The sequence below is a fragment of the Stegodyphus dumicola genome, chromosome 9 (genome assembly GCF_044657685.1).
Source record: "Stegodyphus dumicola isolate Sdum_Otavi_A_Nest chromosome 9, ASM4465768v1".
NCBI lineage: Eukaryota > Metazoa > Arthropoda > Arachnida > Araneae > Eresidae > Stegodyphus > Stegodyphus dumicola.
In genome coordinates this window covers 132,692,735-132,708,968 of record NC_140776.1, presented here as the reverse complement: position 1 = coordinate 132,708,968, position 16,234 = coordinate 132,692,735, and the positions used below count along the sequence as shown (strand labels likewise).

Below are 16,234 nucleotides of genomic sequence, written 5' to 3'. Positions count from 1 at the left end.
GAATCTAAAACTTTTATAGGTATTCAGAGGAGCATTACCTCAGGTTTGCAAGCAGTTAAAGAAGACTTTTTTAAAAAGCATTAACATGTATTGTCCTACAGCTTCTCATCTTTTACTCTGCAATCCGATAAACTCTGCGAAAATGTGACTTTTCTTTAAATTGCGACTATTGTTTTTACATTTAATTAATCATAAAAATTCTGTGCTAATGTAAATTGACCTTAGGTATTTTATATATAAAATTTTTCAATTTTAATATATGTTTTGTATTTCTATTACAAATTCATTTCTATTCCAAATTCCGAATTTATTCCTATTTAGTTGCTAGTATCATTGAAAAACATGATTAAAATTTCAGCGCGATGGTTAAATCGAATAACGTTCTAAAAACATGTTTCATTTCACTTTTCATTATTTGCCGAGTGATTGAAGCAGATAAATGATTCTGGATTGAGAAATGCATCCGGTAAAGTAGATTTTCACCTTGCTTATGGTTTCTAAAGCCTTTTAAAAACTATATACAAAATATAAATTTTTGAAAACCCTAGTTGAAAATTTAAGATTAAAAATGAAAAAAAGTTGTAAATTAAAGTTGAAAATTAAGTTTATACTTACCTATTACAGATCGATTAACAAAACAAAAGCTTTACTGCATAAAAATTTGGCCCTGAAAAACGTTTGTCAAAATTACGTGACTTATAGCACTTTACTCAGACAAAAAGAGAAACGAAGAAATCTGAATTTCGCAGTCGATGCTACATAAAATGGAATTGCAATACGTTGCCTCCTTTTGCTAGTAATGCTGCGAAGTTAATTGCAAGTAATTCTTGAAACGCAGTATAGCGTTGATTCTTTTCCAGGGAATAACATACTAGTCCTGTAAATTGAGCAAATTAAGAGCATTGTAGAAAATGCTAATGTAGTCATCGACAAAGGGACCATTCATGTTGTTAAATATGTGATCTAAAGTTAGACGTGCGTGAACAGTAATCTAAATATGTTTTTTCTTCTTAATGGTTTTCTGACTTGAATATGTTTTCTAGCTAGAATCGCATGGAATAAATATACCATGTAATGCAGTATTTATGTTATCAACAATTCTTCTGCTATTTCACCAGGCTATTAGGATTTCATTTCGCCGACGGGAAGGCTTCCGAATCTAAAATTATTAAGCTGCACGGAGTTTGTGGCAGCTCATCGGAATTTATGATATCGATTTTTTGATGGGATTACATTTACCCCTATTTAGTTTACATTCTTGGCCAAGCTGGATACACGAGTCAAAAGTTATGCAAGAATTTCAAGCTGCGGAATGTGTTCACTTCTCTCAAAATTCTAGCATCAGCGACAAATAGCAATTTGACATCTAAACAAATCTAAATATAAAAATTATTATATTAAATATAAAAAAGATCTGAAATCTTTCAGATTTAGTATAACGTCCAATGGGACATTTGCTTCATTTACATACACGTACACGTCCCGAGAGCATTTGGGCTAATGTTCATTCGAACAAAAAAATTTAAAAACAGCTTATCTTTAAAATTCCCGATAGACAGTGTCTTACGCTTGACATAAAAGTGTTTTTTTCCCGTACAATGTTGCTATTGTTCACTTTGAAATCGTTGAGTTTGTTAATCAAAAATTCATTCAAGTTTTACAAAATTTGAAATCCACAGTAAAATATGTAAAAACGGCATATTTTTAGAATTTCTGAACACAGTCTCGCGGCTTGAAATAAAAATCTTTTTGAGTACAATGTTGGCATTGCTCGCTTTGAAATCGTTGAGTTTGTTAATCAAAAAATCTTTAAAGTTTTACAAAGTCTGAAATAGATAATTAAACAAATTCAAATTTCGAATATCAAGCATCCAGATGTCCATGTTCCGGTGGAGGATTACATTATTCAAAATTTATTGGCTCTAGGTATTGTCGTTTTTTATAAAATGCGAGAAATTTACATACATTCATACAGATTCTTCAGTATTTAATTTTTTTAAGATATAATACAGGGCGATAATATTTGGTAGCAACAATTTAAAAGTGATTCGCTTTTTATAGGGAAATGCTACAAAATGCCGTTTTGAGACTAATGGCCCTTCTGGGCTACTGCCCCTTTGGGCTAATAAATTTAAGACAATAAGCAAGAAAATTTTGAGATATATCAAGCTAACCAAGATTTCTAAACATCAAACAGAATATGGCTTAATGCGCTATTAAGAAAGAATATAATACATAAAATCCTGACTTACTTTATGAGTAACCAGATGACTAGTGCAGAGACTACATACAGCTGCATGATTGCTGCCATAAGCCAGGTATGGTACAGACACTAAATTTTAAGAAATAAATTCATCGATTGTATAAATAACGGAGATAATATTTTAAAGCATATTTAACTTGTTGATTGATAAAAACTTACTGCATCTTCGGAAGCCCAGTAGTTCTGGATATAAAATAAATTCGTCCACCATCTCTCGCGACAGTTTTTCAGATAAGGCCCTACAAAATCGTCCCAGAATGGCCCATATCCGATTAGCGGTAATAACAGAAACAAAGCTATTGAAAGAAGTTGGAACAAGGACATCCTGGAAGAAATATATTTTATTCTGGATATAAAATATGATTTTTTGTAAGGGCTTTTAAATAGATATCACAGTAGTGTACAAAAACACATCTTTCGTCTATAACATCTAACGGATTTTACTACAAGACATTCAGACATGGCACGTAAGACAGTCTTTGCTTCACTGATGCATATTAATATGTATTTAGTTATGATTCACAGATGCATATTATTAAAAAGTATTTAATTGTGCTCATCAACGGACAAAATTATGCGCTTATAATTTAATTTGTATTTTGACTGGTCACATTGGATGATTATCAATCATTTATATTTGGGATCGTATTTTTTTAAGCATTTCATCATGAAAGCTCTTACTCTTGTAGTTACATTAACAATTTTGTGAAATTTACAAGAACAAAGATTTATACTAACATTAAAACGAAGTTTAAGATTTCTGTTTAAGCGAGTTATATTTTTTATCGCATACATAGATATTCTTCATTAAGTAATATGACTTTAAAATTAGGAAAATGGTTATTCATATCGAGCCTTTTTATGAGTTCTGTCAGACAAGAGAAAGCAATTTTATTTAAATTATAAAAGTCACTATTTTCCTTATTCCAAAACTGTTGCATATCTAGCGGTTAATCTAAGTTTAGAACTTCTTATCTGATCTTTAAATAAGATTATTTTTAGTGCATTGGAATACACTCTGATGAAAACTAAATTAAAGTTACTTAAAATTATTATATATATTAAAATATGGAAGAACATATCTTAAATTTGCTAATATGGTGATTTGTTATATAATATTTGCTGATATATTTTTATGTTTGCAATACGTGTCACAAAATTTCATCAGATTTGGAAAAATTATCTCTGAAATTCCTGAAATGATAGAAATACTATTCTGCTTATAATACATAAACTTTTGAAAATAATCTAAATAGCATTTAAATCAGAATACAAATAAAAAAGGTAAAAATAATATAACGCTAAAAATAAAAAAAATTGAAGCTAGTATTATAAATTCTCTGTAATTTAAGTTAACGACCGTAACTTCATTTAACTTTTCAACTCATCCTCCTTCTGATTCAATTTGACCTGAGTGTTGTAAATGCTTTTTCACATCTAGAAAATTTTAGCAGTAATGAGAGCTTGAAATCTCAGAAGAAAGAAATCAAACTTTTTATTAACAGATTCGCCGATTTAATTTAAGTGTTACCATTTTTTGCACTTTTGATAATATAAAAAGAGAAGAATTTGGTAATTAGCGATAAATAAATAATTAGTTTGATTAACATGAAATATTTTTATTGAGTAATGTCTTTGGAGTTTTATAAAACTTGACAATGATGACTGTAAATTAACCAAAACGCTTAATATCTTCACATTTCTAATGCAGTAAAACCTCTCTTAGGGACCACCTCTCTAAGATTACTAACCCTTAAAGTGACTGGTATTTCGAAGAACAGAAACAGATAGATATATTCATAAAAATTCTGTCTAAGGTCATAATCTCCATTAAAGGCTAAATTTATGTAAAATCCTAAGTAAGTCGTTTCAGAGAAGATTGATTTTATATAGTTTGCTTACTGTAGTCACGGACACCTAAAACCTCCAGTTAAGAGGAGAAAATATTAGATCCTTTGGATGGTCATAAATAATAAAACTAATAAATATGAAGTTATGAAACTACAAATACGAAGAAGTTAATGTTATTTATAGCACTCAGAGATCGTTTAATTAAACACCGTTTGAAAACCTCAGGTATGCGAAAGGGAGATTTAGTAGTTTTCTCAGGAACAAGAATCTTTGGATTTTGGTGGTGGTGGTGTGTGTGGTGGTGTATTTAATTATGGCAAAGCACACTAGGGCTATCTGCCTAAGAGGAGGGATGCCTTTCGTGGAGGACTTTCTAAGGGAAACTGACTCGTATACACGTTACACATGGGGAAAACCACGAAAACACCCATGCAGCCAGCCCGTTCGCGGGATTCGAACCTCGGACCGAACTACCAGTGTTCAGCGATTTTACCGCTCGGCCGCTGGTGGGCCCTCTTTGGATTTTGAACATCTACCTTATGACTGAAACAATAGTTAAGATATATTCTTCAGTTAGAATAATATAGTGCAATCTCACGTAGTTAGCTTCAAAGATTTAAACATTAAGGCAAAAATTGAAAAACTGAAGCTAAGCTAATGTAATATGTTTTAGTCATGAAATGATTACGAGCTCAAACCACGATATTTGAACGTCAGAATTATACATAGCAAATAAAAAAGGATTTTTAGGCAATATATTTGTTATGAAGATTTTTATTTTTAAAAGCATAATTATTTGAAATAAATTTGCATCTGAAAAGTAATAAAAATGTCACGTTTGTACCCTGAGAATTATCTTTAAAAAACTACATTAAATCTTGATGTTAAGGATTTGGACTTGTTATTTTTAACATCTAATATTCAGAGAATAAATTTGGACTCCCAAAAGGCAGTAATTCAAATATATTATTAAGAACTATAAAAATATGGTTTTATAATTTAACGTATGACACAAGGTATCTAGATTACGTTATTTACTTCTAAAAAAGAAAAAAATAATTACAGTACAAATAAAATGATAATAAATAGATAAATTCAATAATATATTTCTTTATTTTTTCCTAATTTAGGAACCTTATCATAGACATTATATTGCTCCCAATTTCAGAAAATTTTTATTTCACAGGGAAACAATTGTTTGCTGGCCTTTTAAGCTCCTTCCGTTATTTGTATTCATAAAAACTCTAGAGTACATTTCTAGAATATATTAGAGAATATATATAGAATATATATATTAGAATACATATAGAATATATATATTAGAATATATATATTAGAATACATATAGGGTACAGAGTACAATTTTATAATGTGGATAAAAAAGTTTTCATTAATTAATGTTTAGAATGTTTTCTCACTTAATGCCTTAAGTAGAATGGTGGTCATTCTGAAAGTCCAAGTACACTCATTAATTAATGATGAGATTCACGGAGCATTTCAATGCAATTTCAGAACATTTATACGATCACAGCAAGATCATTGAACAAATCATATTCGATACTACATAAAATTCTACAGAAAGAATCATGGGTATATACTGGTGATAAGCAGTTTCTGCAAGTCATTGAACTAACCTATAATTCTAAAAGAATATTGTAATAACCAAATCAGGAAGAAGTAAGGATGAACAAAGATTTATTAGACGAATACTATTTTTTGACGAAGATTTCTTCAACATCCCAGAACACAGGATTTTCAAGAATAATGCATATCTGGAGGTTAAAGACCTCCGAAGAGCAACGAAATTGTAAAAGGCTTTCTGAATGTCTACATGTGGCGAGCTTATAGGTATCACTACATCACTGAACCTTCACGTTTTGTGAAAATGATAGACGTATCAGTCATTTACAGATGTTACGCTAAACAGTTTTGCATCTTAAAACCTCAGAGAGTTACAATCCGACAACATTCTGTAATAAGACAGTGCATCATCTGCCTGGGGTAAAATTGTTAATGAACCTCGTTTGTGACATGCTTATAGAAGTTTCAAACAATTGTTTTAAAGGAATATACACTGAACGAACTAATCTAATTGCTTTGCTTCCAAAGTTCCTTCACATAATTTCTTCTGAATTAGTTTCCCTGGCGATATGCAAAAGATATTGTTTGTATGAAGGAAGTCTGAGATTTAAGAAACTGAACTTCAGCATTCCAAAGGCTGTAGTTATGACGAATATCGGCCGGATTACTTGAACCGGACAAGAAACAGAATATCGTTTTGATATATTCCGTAGTAGCTTCTAATACTTCTTCTAACGTGTACAAGCACATAGTAACAGGCAATAAAGAACTTTTTAACGTAGCTCCCCATTCATAATACTTGATTTATTTGTACATTCATTATTTTGATACTAAGATTAAAATTAGACATACGTTTCGTTAATAACTTGAAATTTCATAATACGTTGTTCTTATATGCTCAAGATTGCATAAAAATTTCATATAACTTACCTTACGTAAGGTTTTACCAATAATTTCAAGAAGTTGATTCGGGGTTTAATTGCAGCTTTTCTCCAACGAACGAAAGTTGTCAAGAAGCCACTGTGAAAAAAAAATGAACCTATAATGATTATGATAGCAAACAGTCAACTATGTAAATCATTTAACAATAATTATGTACGGTAGCGTTCAATGGTCTTTCCTGAGTGAAGAAAATAAAAAGAAATCTGAAAGAAACTCAAAATTCATTCCTTAGTCTTCTAGACCTTTACAAGCGTATAGCTATAGCACTGTTTTATATGCAACTAGCATTAGTCATGAAATAAAACAGATATAGTTCATAATTTAGAGATTTGTTTTGATGTGTAGATTTGTTTTGATGTGATGATAGCAGGATAATTCTAAATCTGAAGTAAAGTGAAATTCAACTTTAGGTAAAAGAAAAACGTCAGTTTAAGAAATTTTGCTTTCATTTAATTTGTACTTAAATCAAATGACAATATAAATGTATATGAGAGAGACATATTTGAAATCTCGAAATAGGTCATAAACCTGTGAAAGAGAGAGAATGTAATTATAATTACGTATATGTCTGGTTAGTTTGCTTTGGATATGTGCCTAAGAAGCTCTTTGTGGAGAATTTTATTAGGAAAGCTGACTCGTATCTACGTTACATATGGAGAAAACCGTAAAACCACCTATACAGTCAACCTGTTCGCCTGGAATCGAAAATAGGTCGGATTGCTAGTGAACAGAGTTCGACCGCTGGTACACCTATGTACGTTAGAACTAATCTGTGTTCAGATAGGAAACTGAAATGGTAAGAAATATAATCAAGAATTAATAAATATTTGAACCCGCCTGCATACATTTAAAGGCACCTGACTTAGATTTACTTATAAGATATGTAAGTAAAGTATTAAGCCTTTAAAATTTAGATAAAATCAAATTTTCTCTTGTATTCTATAATTCAAACTTAAGTAGGTTAAAAATATAACAAAGATTTTGTTTCCATTCTCTTATTTTTAGTTATATTTTAACTGGCACTCGACCCTTCGGTAAGGCAAGTAAAACTTTATTAAGTTGACAATGCTATTGGATTCACAAAATAGGTCGGATTGCTAGTGAATAGTGTTGGTCACAGTGTAACTTCAAAACACAGATATCAAGGTATATAGATCTAAGAAGAACTGTTTATAAAGAGGTCTGTAAGTAAAAAATATTTTCCCCATTTTGTTTCGTGATAATAAGATTCTCAAAATTATTTATTTGCTGATGGCAACTGCAATAAAGTCTCTAGATAGGTAGAACAGGTTTTAAGACCGGTTTCTAAGATGGTTTTTGAATATTTGACTCCCTGTGAAAGGAAACAAACCGTTTGTTTGATAGTTAGCTGCCGTCTCAGCATCAACAATAGTTGCAGCATCCAGGCCTAACGATTGAAGGGAATTTAAAATTTTCTGCTTTTATAAAAGTACTTATTAAAAAATGGGAACTATTTAATAACTGAGTCACTTTAAAAGTTCTACTTATTTAAAAATCTTGAAAATTTATTTTACATATTAATGCACCATGAAATTTAAAGTGAATAAAAATACTTTCTATTAGCAGTATGTTATTATAGAATTTTATTCTTTGACAGATTCTGCAACTATTTTGAATTTTCTGAGCTTATTTGAAATATCTTTTCATCACAAATAATGACATGTAGATGAATGGTAATCTAAAAACTTGTTTTCAAATTCTAACGAGGTCAGAAACGTGCATCAAAAAGGGAAGTAAAAAATTTGATAATTCTATGTTTTCTCTGAATAGTTTAACGAATGACTTGTAAAAGCAACAAAGCATTATCATTATGAGAATAAATGTTGATGGTTTTTGTAATTAAGACTTACAGAAGCATGACTCAGTGAAATTACGTAAACCTAAAATGTAACAAATTCTAAAATTGTTTAACTACATATTTTTACTTGCTTTTTACTAAAGAGTAAATAAATGTAGTGAATGAATTCATTAAAAGTGTAATATATACTTTTTTTTCTTAGCATATGCGCATTCATATTCGCTTTTGATTTCGTCCTTAATTTTCATAGTAGCTAAGTATCTTTTAATTCTGTATTGTTTCTGAAACTGTTAAGTTTTGAAATTTAATTAATTGAAAGTTTGTTTAAAAAGTTAAATATACAACATACCAATTGAACGTCCTTTTTAATTACTATAGAATAGGTATCATAATATTATGAAAACCGATGCAAGAACTGACACTAATGATTTAACCTTGTGTGGAAAATAATTATCCCAAATATTAATTTTTTTTCGTGCAACAATCAGGCGACTTACCACCCCGTCTTAATCTTCTAGTCTTGGATTATACCAATCACAGAAGACTTAAAGTGAACCTTTTCGACAGTTCTTCATAACTTGTGTACAGAACAGTCTACGTTAATCGCGGGATTAACGGGAACAGACCTCAGGTTAAAATTTAAATATTAAAATGTAAAATTCATAAGCAGAGCTGGTGTCGATGCAACCGATGCTGCCGCATCATGCGACGGAACTTTGGGGCGGTAAAAATTTTTAGGATATATTGAAACACCTAGAGGAAAAACTTAAGAATGGAAAAAGCTGTAGAATTTAGGGGATATATTGCGCAACAAGATTTAGGAGCGGTAATGTTTTTAGAATTTAGAATAGCAACCGGGCATGAAAACACTTAGTGCCGGTCTACTTCATAAACCAAAGTGCATGTATAAATTTTGGTTAACGCCCATGACTTACACCGGGCACTCACCTGAGCGAATACGAATAGAAAAGATTAAAGTCGATTCCAATTCAGAAGAGCGAAGAAAATATATAGAAATGAGAGAAACTCCCTATAAACTCAAGAAATCTGTATTTATATACATTAACTTGTCTTTTGGGGGGGGGGGGCGAACAAAGATAGTAGAAGTAAGAGCACACACAAAAGAGTGAGATAACTGGGTAATAAGCAAAACACCGTGCAGCCTATGTTTTAACATAAAGCACTGTTAAGAATAATAAAGCAAGGTACGTGGGTAAAAACTTATAGGTTTACAACAAATTGTATATTACTTTTAAATGCCCCGAATTCCAAGCATGAAAATTTAGATTCTTAACTGCATCTGAAATTATTGTATTTCCTAAATAATCTGCTTCATATGCACGTTTTCATGCAGCAATTGAGTTCATAGATAATTGATAAAACATTAGGAGTGTATAGTGATAATGGAATGTAAAAACATTCAAGCAAACATTTCTGGTCATTGAAGTCATACCGAAACAATACAAGCCTTTGAACTTAGAGGAACTATGGTATAAAGGCAATGAGTATATTAGGTATTCTATTAGAGTGCCGGATTTCATACTTAACATAACAGATGTAATGAAACAGTAACCCAGCAGCACATAACAGTATATTTTGGAAACCCAGCAATAATGCATTTAGCCTATTACACTTGCCATGCTCCCGATTTGGAGACATTCCCTAGAAGTTATGCCTGTTAACATTTGTTATATTGGGATATGAATCATTTACTTGAACATATTTTCATTTTGGTTTGGAGGCTTTTGTGTACTGTTCTTTTCTGACTGATTAAATTTAACAGTTCATTTGACTTTTGCCATTTCTTGCGTTTCATAACGGAAAGCAAAGAAAATGCTCCTTGTGCGCACCAAGCGTAGAAAACAATGCAGTAATCACAATATCGGACTCTATATAAAATGAGTGGCGTAAAAAGTAATTTTAATTATACACAAACGGCTATTGGTAAAAATACATAATTACTAACAATAATAAATGTTTAATGGCAGAATGTTTTTTTTTTAATTTTACTTATTAAAGGAGTAAAACAGAATATAAAATTAATACAATCACTTTTAAATATTGCGTGATGTTATTTAAAATAAATTGAATAAAATTTGTTGAAGTATAAAGTATATAAAACAAAACTTACGCGATGAAGAAGTAGTTTTCCATCCCGTTGGAGCCATTTGCAAGGATTGTAAATGAAAACTGTTGCATGTATATATAATAATTCAAAAGACTACCTAAAGTAAAACAAAAAAAAAGGAAATAAAATATGAACATTTCAAAGGCTACCTACCTAAAGTAAGTTATATTACAGAAATAGTAAATATATACGAGGGTTGGGGCAAAAGTCATGGCAACTATTTTTTTCTTGTAGATATGTGAACGGATCACAAAACGTATTTGTTTCGTGTAGAAGTTCTGCAGGCATAGTGTGTATGCAGAACAAAAGATGGCTCTGTGATAGCTGGCTCTGTGGTAGCGAGGGCTCTGAAATCAGTCAGTTGGTGAGTGCCGTGCGAGATGGAAGTAACCCGTGTTGAGCAGCGCGCTTAAATAAAAATAGCCGTTCTCCGAGGGAGAAATGCAATGGAATGCCACAGTGAATTAGTAGAAGCCCTTGGGAATAATGCCCTACCATATTGTACAGTAGCACGGTGGGTAGGAAAGTTTCAGCAAGAACGTGTGTTAACCAGTCATGAGCAACGTTCGGGACGACCGGTGAGTGTGCGGACCGACTTGGCACGTGCCGTCATCGAGCACCTCATGGATGAAGACAGACGATGGACATAACTGGAGTTAGAGAGGGCAAGTGGCATCGAGAAACGCACCGTCCACAGGATATTGCGTAATGAGCTAGTGTCAGAATCCTTCCCCAGTCAAATTGATGGTGATCGTCGCGTATGACGTCAGGGGTGTCATTGTTTGCCACTTTGTTCCTCATGGCAGAACAGTGACCGCACAGTTCTACAGGGACTTCCTGCTACGACAGGTACGGCGTGGCGTTCGGGATAAACTTCCGGATCTTGTGGACAATGCGATAATTCTGTACGACAGTGCAAAACCACATAAAGCAGAGTGTGTACGGCAGCTATTCCGACGTTGGGGATCGGAAGAATTGGAGCACCCACAGTACTCTTCTGACCTTTCGCTCTGTGACTTTAATCTCATTCCCAAGATTAAGCAACGAATACGTGGTAGGCGGTTTGCAACACGAGAGGACATTGCTAATGCTGTGCGCAAACAAATGACCGGATTCACACATGGTGCAGCAAATGCTGAGGCTGATGGTATTCAGCGCCTCCCACATCGTTGTCAGCGTGTGGTGACAGTAGCAGGGGACTACATTGAAGGTCTTTAGGCCCAGGTTTGTCATATCAACTTTATGTGTATTGTGTTATCATTCTTTTGCACGGTGAAGGCTATATTGCTCTGCATACTACCGTAATAAATTCGTGTGTTACGATATTTCAGTGCTATTCATTGTCCACACATGTAGTTAAGACCTTGTCCTTTCGTCTGTATATGTCACATTTTCCAACCAGACTGGTATCTTCAAGATAAAAAAAATAGTTGCCATGATTTTGCCCCAACCTACGTATATATTTATAATATAGTAAACCTATATATTTCTGTATTTTAAGTCAATATATATATATATATATATCTTACCACTACGTAAAGTTAGATCAAATGTAGAAATAGTGTGCAACATCTCACTAAAGACTATCATTAAAGTTGTTTCATGTTAATTGACTAGTTATTTAATGCTTTGAATCTTTACTGTAAATTTTCCTTTCCGTTTTTCTCCCAGAATGCAAATTAGTTCCCTTGTATTTAAGGTTAGGGATTCGGATTGTAAGACAGAGTGTGTTTTGCCTATCGAGTAACCACGTTTCTAGATTGCTAGATCAGGTAAGATTTGTAGACTTCGGCCTTGCATTGTAGTTGCCGATATTGAATCTCTACACCGGTTAGCTAAGAGGGACAACTTTGCATTAAACTGATTTGTGCGGCCTTTAGCTGCTAGCTTATTTAAATTTAACTGACATTTGGAATGACTGTTACTTTGAGTTTTCTCACCATAATTGCTGGCTGAACTTGTAAGCACCAGTTATGCCTCCTGTTCTTCTTAGTTTAAAATAAAAGGGTCTTTCATACTCTATTCAAGTTTTAGTTGTTATTTTAGGCTTAGTGACAACTTGTTTAACATCTACGAAGAGTTTGCTTATCATTGAATGACTGCAAAACACACCAAACGTTATAACCTAAACCGGGATAGAATGCGGAAACAGTGTACAATCATTTTACAAAGAGCTACATTAAACACTGCTCATAAATTTTCAAAATTAATGTAATAGTGTGAGCGAATTCCGAATATTTTTATGAGGAAACCGTTAACTTCAGTGAAGTATAACATTTAATATTCAAAACAAGAAGTCCAACTGATTAGCATCCAGACAGAAGATAAATTTAATGAACATCTCAATTTGCAAAAACTTGTAATTAGATGTATTACGAGATGGCGGAAATATAGCTCTTCCACAATTTCTGATCAGTAACCTATGGTATCTCTATCCAGATAAAAAATAACCGCATGTCCTCCATGAAGTAATGACCTTATAAAGTCGGTATTTCTGGTAGATGTATAAACTGAATTTGTTCCAAAGCCTGGGCGGCATAGTCACCGAATTTTAATCTTAGACATTTCATGTGTGAGAAGTATACAAAGTACAGGTACCATTTTCTATTAATATTTATATTTATATATTATTAAATAATGAATAATCTGTATGTGTTATAAAGTATTTCTCCCGCCTTCTTAACGTGCCTTCGTGGTGTAGTAGTCTGCATGCTGGGCGCGTATTCCAGACCTCCGTGGTTCGATTCCTGGCTATGCTCATTTTTCACCTCTCCAGCTTCCAGAAATAATTATAATATGTCATACGAATTATAATACGACATAATTTATAATATGTCCTACGAATTTTCTTTGCATTGTGAATGACGACGGCACTTAGGATCCCCAAATGTTGAATATACACATTCCTCCATCCGAACATGTTCTCCTTAGTACCCGAATTCTGAATTTCAGATGTGCTTTTTTATTTACTTCATATTTAATGAGTTTTCAAGTAACAAACTCAGCTACTTAAAGCAGAGGAGTGGCAATACTGTTCGAAATGAAACATTTTTATTTCTAGTGTCTCAGACTGTTACCAGTCGGCAAAATGCAATATATTTATCTTTCAGCTTTAATCAACAAACTCGATTATTTAAAAGTCGCGTAGAGAAAGATTCTTCACCCTAATTGTTTGAAACAGCCTTCTTTCAGTAACCGACACACTACTCATTTACTAAATCATCTTGCGTCCCATGTTTTAATAGGTCTGACCTGCCTGGGCATGCTGAAATCACACTAACCGGCAGCAATCGAAGACAGCCCAAAATATCATACTTCGACAAATTTGCAGCGTACCTTTGTATATTAGTAATAATAAAATACATAAATAATTAAATATTTTGCAAATAAAAAGTGCATACCATAAGCTAGAAAATTTTTGAAAAATCTTCTTTAAAGAAAGTAATAGCAATTATTATTATTATGTATATGATGCTAGTAATTTAAGGCGATTCTTAATGTAAATATGATCTAAGAGCAGGAAGTATTTGTTTGTCTTTCTTGCGTTTACTCTTTGTTTGTCTTTCTTCTTTGGCACTGCCTGAAATAAAATACGTTTATCTTCCAGTCGCCAGAGTGTTGCCATTCAGTAAAGCATAAGATACTTTTTTAATTTAATCTATCTGTTATGAGTTAACAAACCAAACTATTTTAAAAAGTTAAACGCAGCTCTTTAAGAATATTGTTGTAAGATTCTCTACTCTGTACCTTAGGTTACAGTTGAATGTGAAGAATCTTAAGAACTAGTAAGCGAATAATCGCTTGAGTTCGTAAAACAGTAATTAAAACTTGGAAAGGGATAAAAGACCTTTTTATTATTCAAATAAGATTTAACAGAACTCCGTCTTGGAGTTTTACAATAAAGCCGAAACTCGGGCTTGAACTTAGGAAACTAAGAATTAAAACTTAACTAAGCTTAACTAAAAAGATATACCCGAAGCTATCAAGATTTTAACGGAGTTGGCCCCTTAACGCTAATTGACTGCGAAGCTATTATGGGCCTAAAGTACGGCCGAGCGTAATAATAGCTTAAGAAAGAGTAGCCTAAAAAGACGGACGCGTGCTATCCAGAATCTCTAGTTCCCTCTGACTAAGACAGTAGAACTTCGCGGTTAAATGCCGCTCTTCCTTAATTTGCATTCAAACGTGATTCTAAAACTACGTTCTGGTCGGAAGTTGTAAGTTGAAATTAAGAAGGGATAGAACAGGAAGTTTAACTCAAAATTTAACTGATAGCTAAATAAATATAATCCTTGCATTGTTCCTACTTTTTAATCTGATTAAGTTAAACAAAATGCATTAAAGTGTCAAATTAGAAATATTAAATATTTTTATGAAATTACATTAGTTGGATTCATTATATACTTTCCCTTTTTATACGAACTTTTTTGCAACTGGCTGCGAAAGCCATAGTATATTTAAAAAATTAATTAATTCAGAAAACTCCATTTGTAATGAAACCGAAGCAATTTTATGATCAGATATTAGCTTTTATATGTCATGGGTATAAAATAAATATATTCCATAGATCAGATATTAGCTTTTACATGCCACTTATCAGTTCGTCTTGCGACATGAGATAGGTGAGCCAAATATATTAAATATGTTTCTATGCTTCATTCCTCCAAAAGATGATCAAAATCAATTACGAATCACCCGCAACATTTCTCAATATCCATGTAACTACAACTGGATTGACCATAAAGTATAGTAAGCACATGTTTAGGGCATCAAAGAAAGGGGACACCACAAAGAAAGGGGACATCACGGAACTCAAAGAAAGGGGTAATACAAAATTTTCCGTTCTTGGCTTTACCGCAGAATGATGCAGCTAAACCAAGACAGAGAATGAAAAAATAGGGAAAAACAGATGTAAATGTATGTGGTAGCACGAAAATCTTGAAAGCGTTTAAGGCTTCTAAAAGTTCTTATCCAGCCTTACATGCAACGAATTGCCGCACATTAAGACCGCTCTTGATTGCAGGAGATGTAGGAAAAGTGGGTACAACTTTGTGCAAAACAAAAAAGGCAGAAAATTAATATGGTAAAACTCATAGTTTTGCATATTCTCAAACATTACTGACAACATCTGCTGATTGTATTGAAACTCTGAACTTCCTGTACTACTACATGGAATCTGGGAACGAATCAACTACTTCTGCCATTGGGAATCTACTACTTCTGCCACTGGGAATCTACTACTTCTGCCACTGTAACGTCGATTGGCCAATTTAACATATTTTCGTTTACTGCACAAGAGTTGTTAATGCTTAGAGTTGTATGATCTTAGATACTTTCATCTGCAATTGCTTAAAGAACTGTCGCTAAATCTCAAATAGCAATACAGTGCTCTAAAAGATCTATTATATTAGCAATGTTTTATCTATCAAGCTCATATTACTGCAATTCATTGCTGAACTTTGCGATTATAAACTACTAAATGGAAATTAAATTTTACAATTGGACACCTTCTATTAAAAACAAATACTTATCCCCACCTTCTATGGTGTAGCGAAATCTATCGGTGAGATTGTGAGCTATTTTTCTTCCTTGTGATTTAAAAAAAAATTATAAATTCATAACATGAATGTTTGCACAAATGCATCCTTAA

The 16,234-nt window shown here is 32.6% G+C and overlaps 1 protein-coding gene and 1 long non-coding RNA gene across 2 annotated transcripts in view; one reads left to right on the top strand and one right to left on the bottom strand.

Moving 5' to 3' along the window:
• The window catches only part of LOC118202951 (nose resistant to fluoxetine protein 6-like), a 186,466-nt gene that overhangs the window by 20,875 nt on the left and 149,357 nt on the right, over nucleotides 1–16,234 (bottom strand). Inside the window, exons 7-10 of the mRNA XM_085824132.1 lie at nucleotides 10,588–10,681; nucleotides 6,626–6,715; nucleotides 2,423–2,588; nucleotides 2,253–2,332 (exon numbers count right to left, since the gene is read on the bottom strand). Coding sequence (XP_085680258.1) covers nucleotides 2,253–2,332; nucleotides 2,423–2,588; nucleotides 6,626–6,715; nucleotides 10,588–10,681 — 430 coding nt within the window. The remainder of the gene's footprint in view (nucleotides 1–2,252; nucleotides 2,333–2,422; nucleotides 2,589–6,625; nucleotides 6,716–10,587; nucleotides 10,682–16,234) is intronic.
• The window catches only part of LOC146995490 (uncharacterized), a 378,021-nt gene that overhangs the window by 286,680 nt on the left and 75,107 nt on the right, over nucleotides 1–16,234 (top strand). The window lies entirely within an intron of this gene.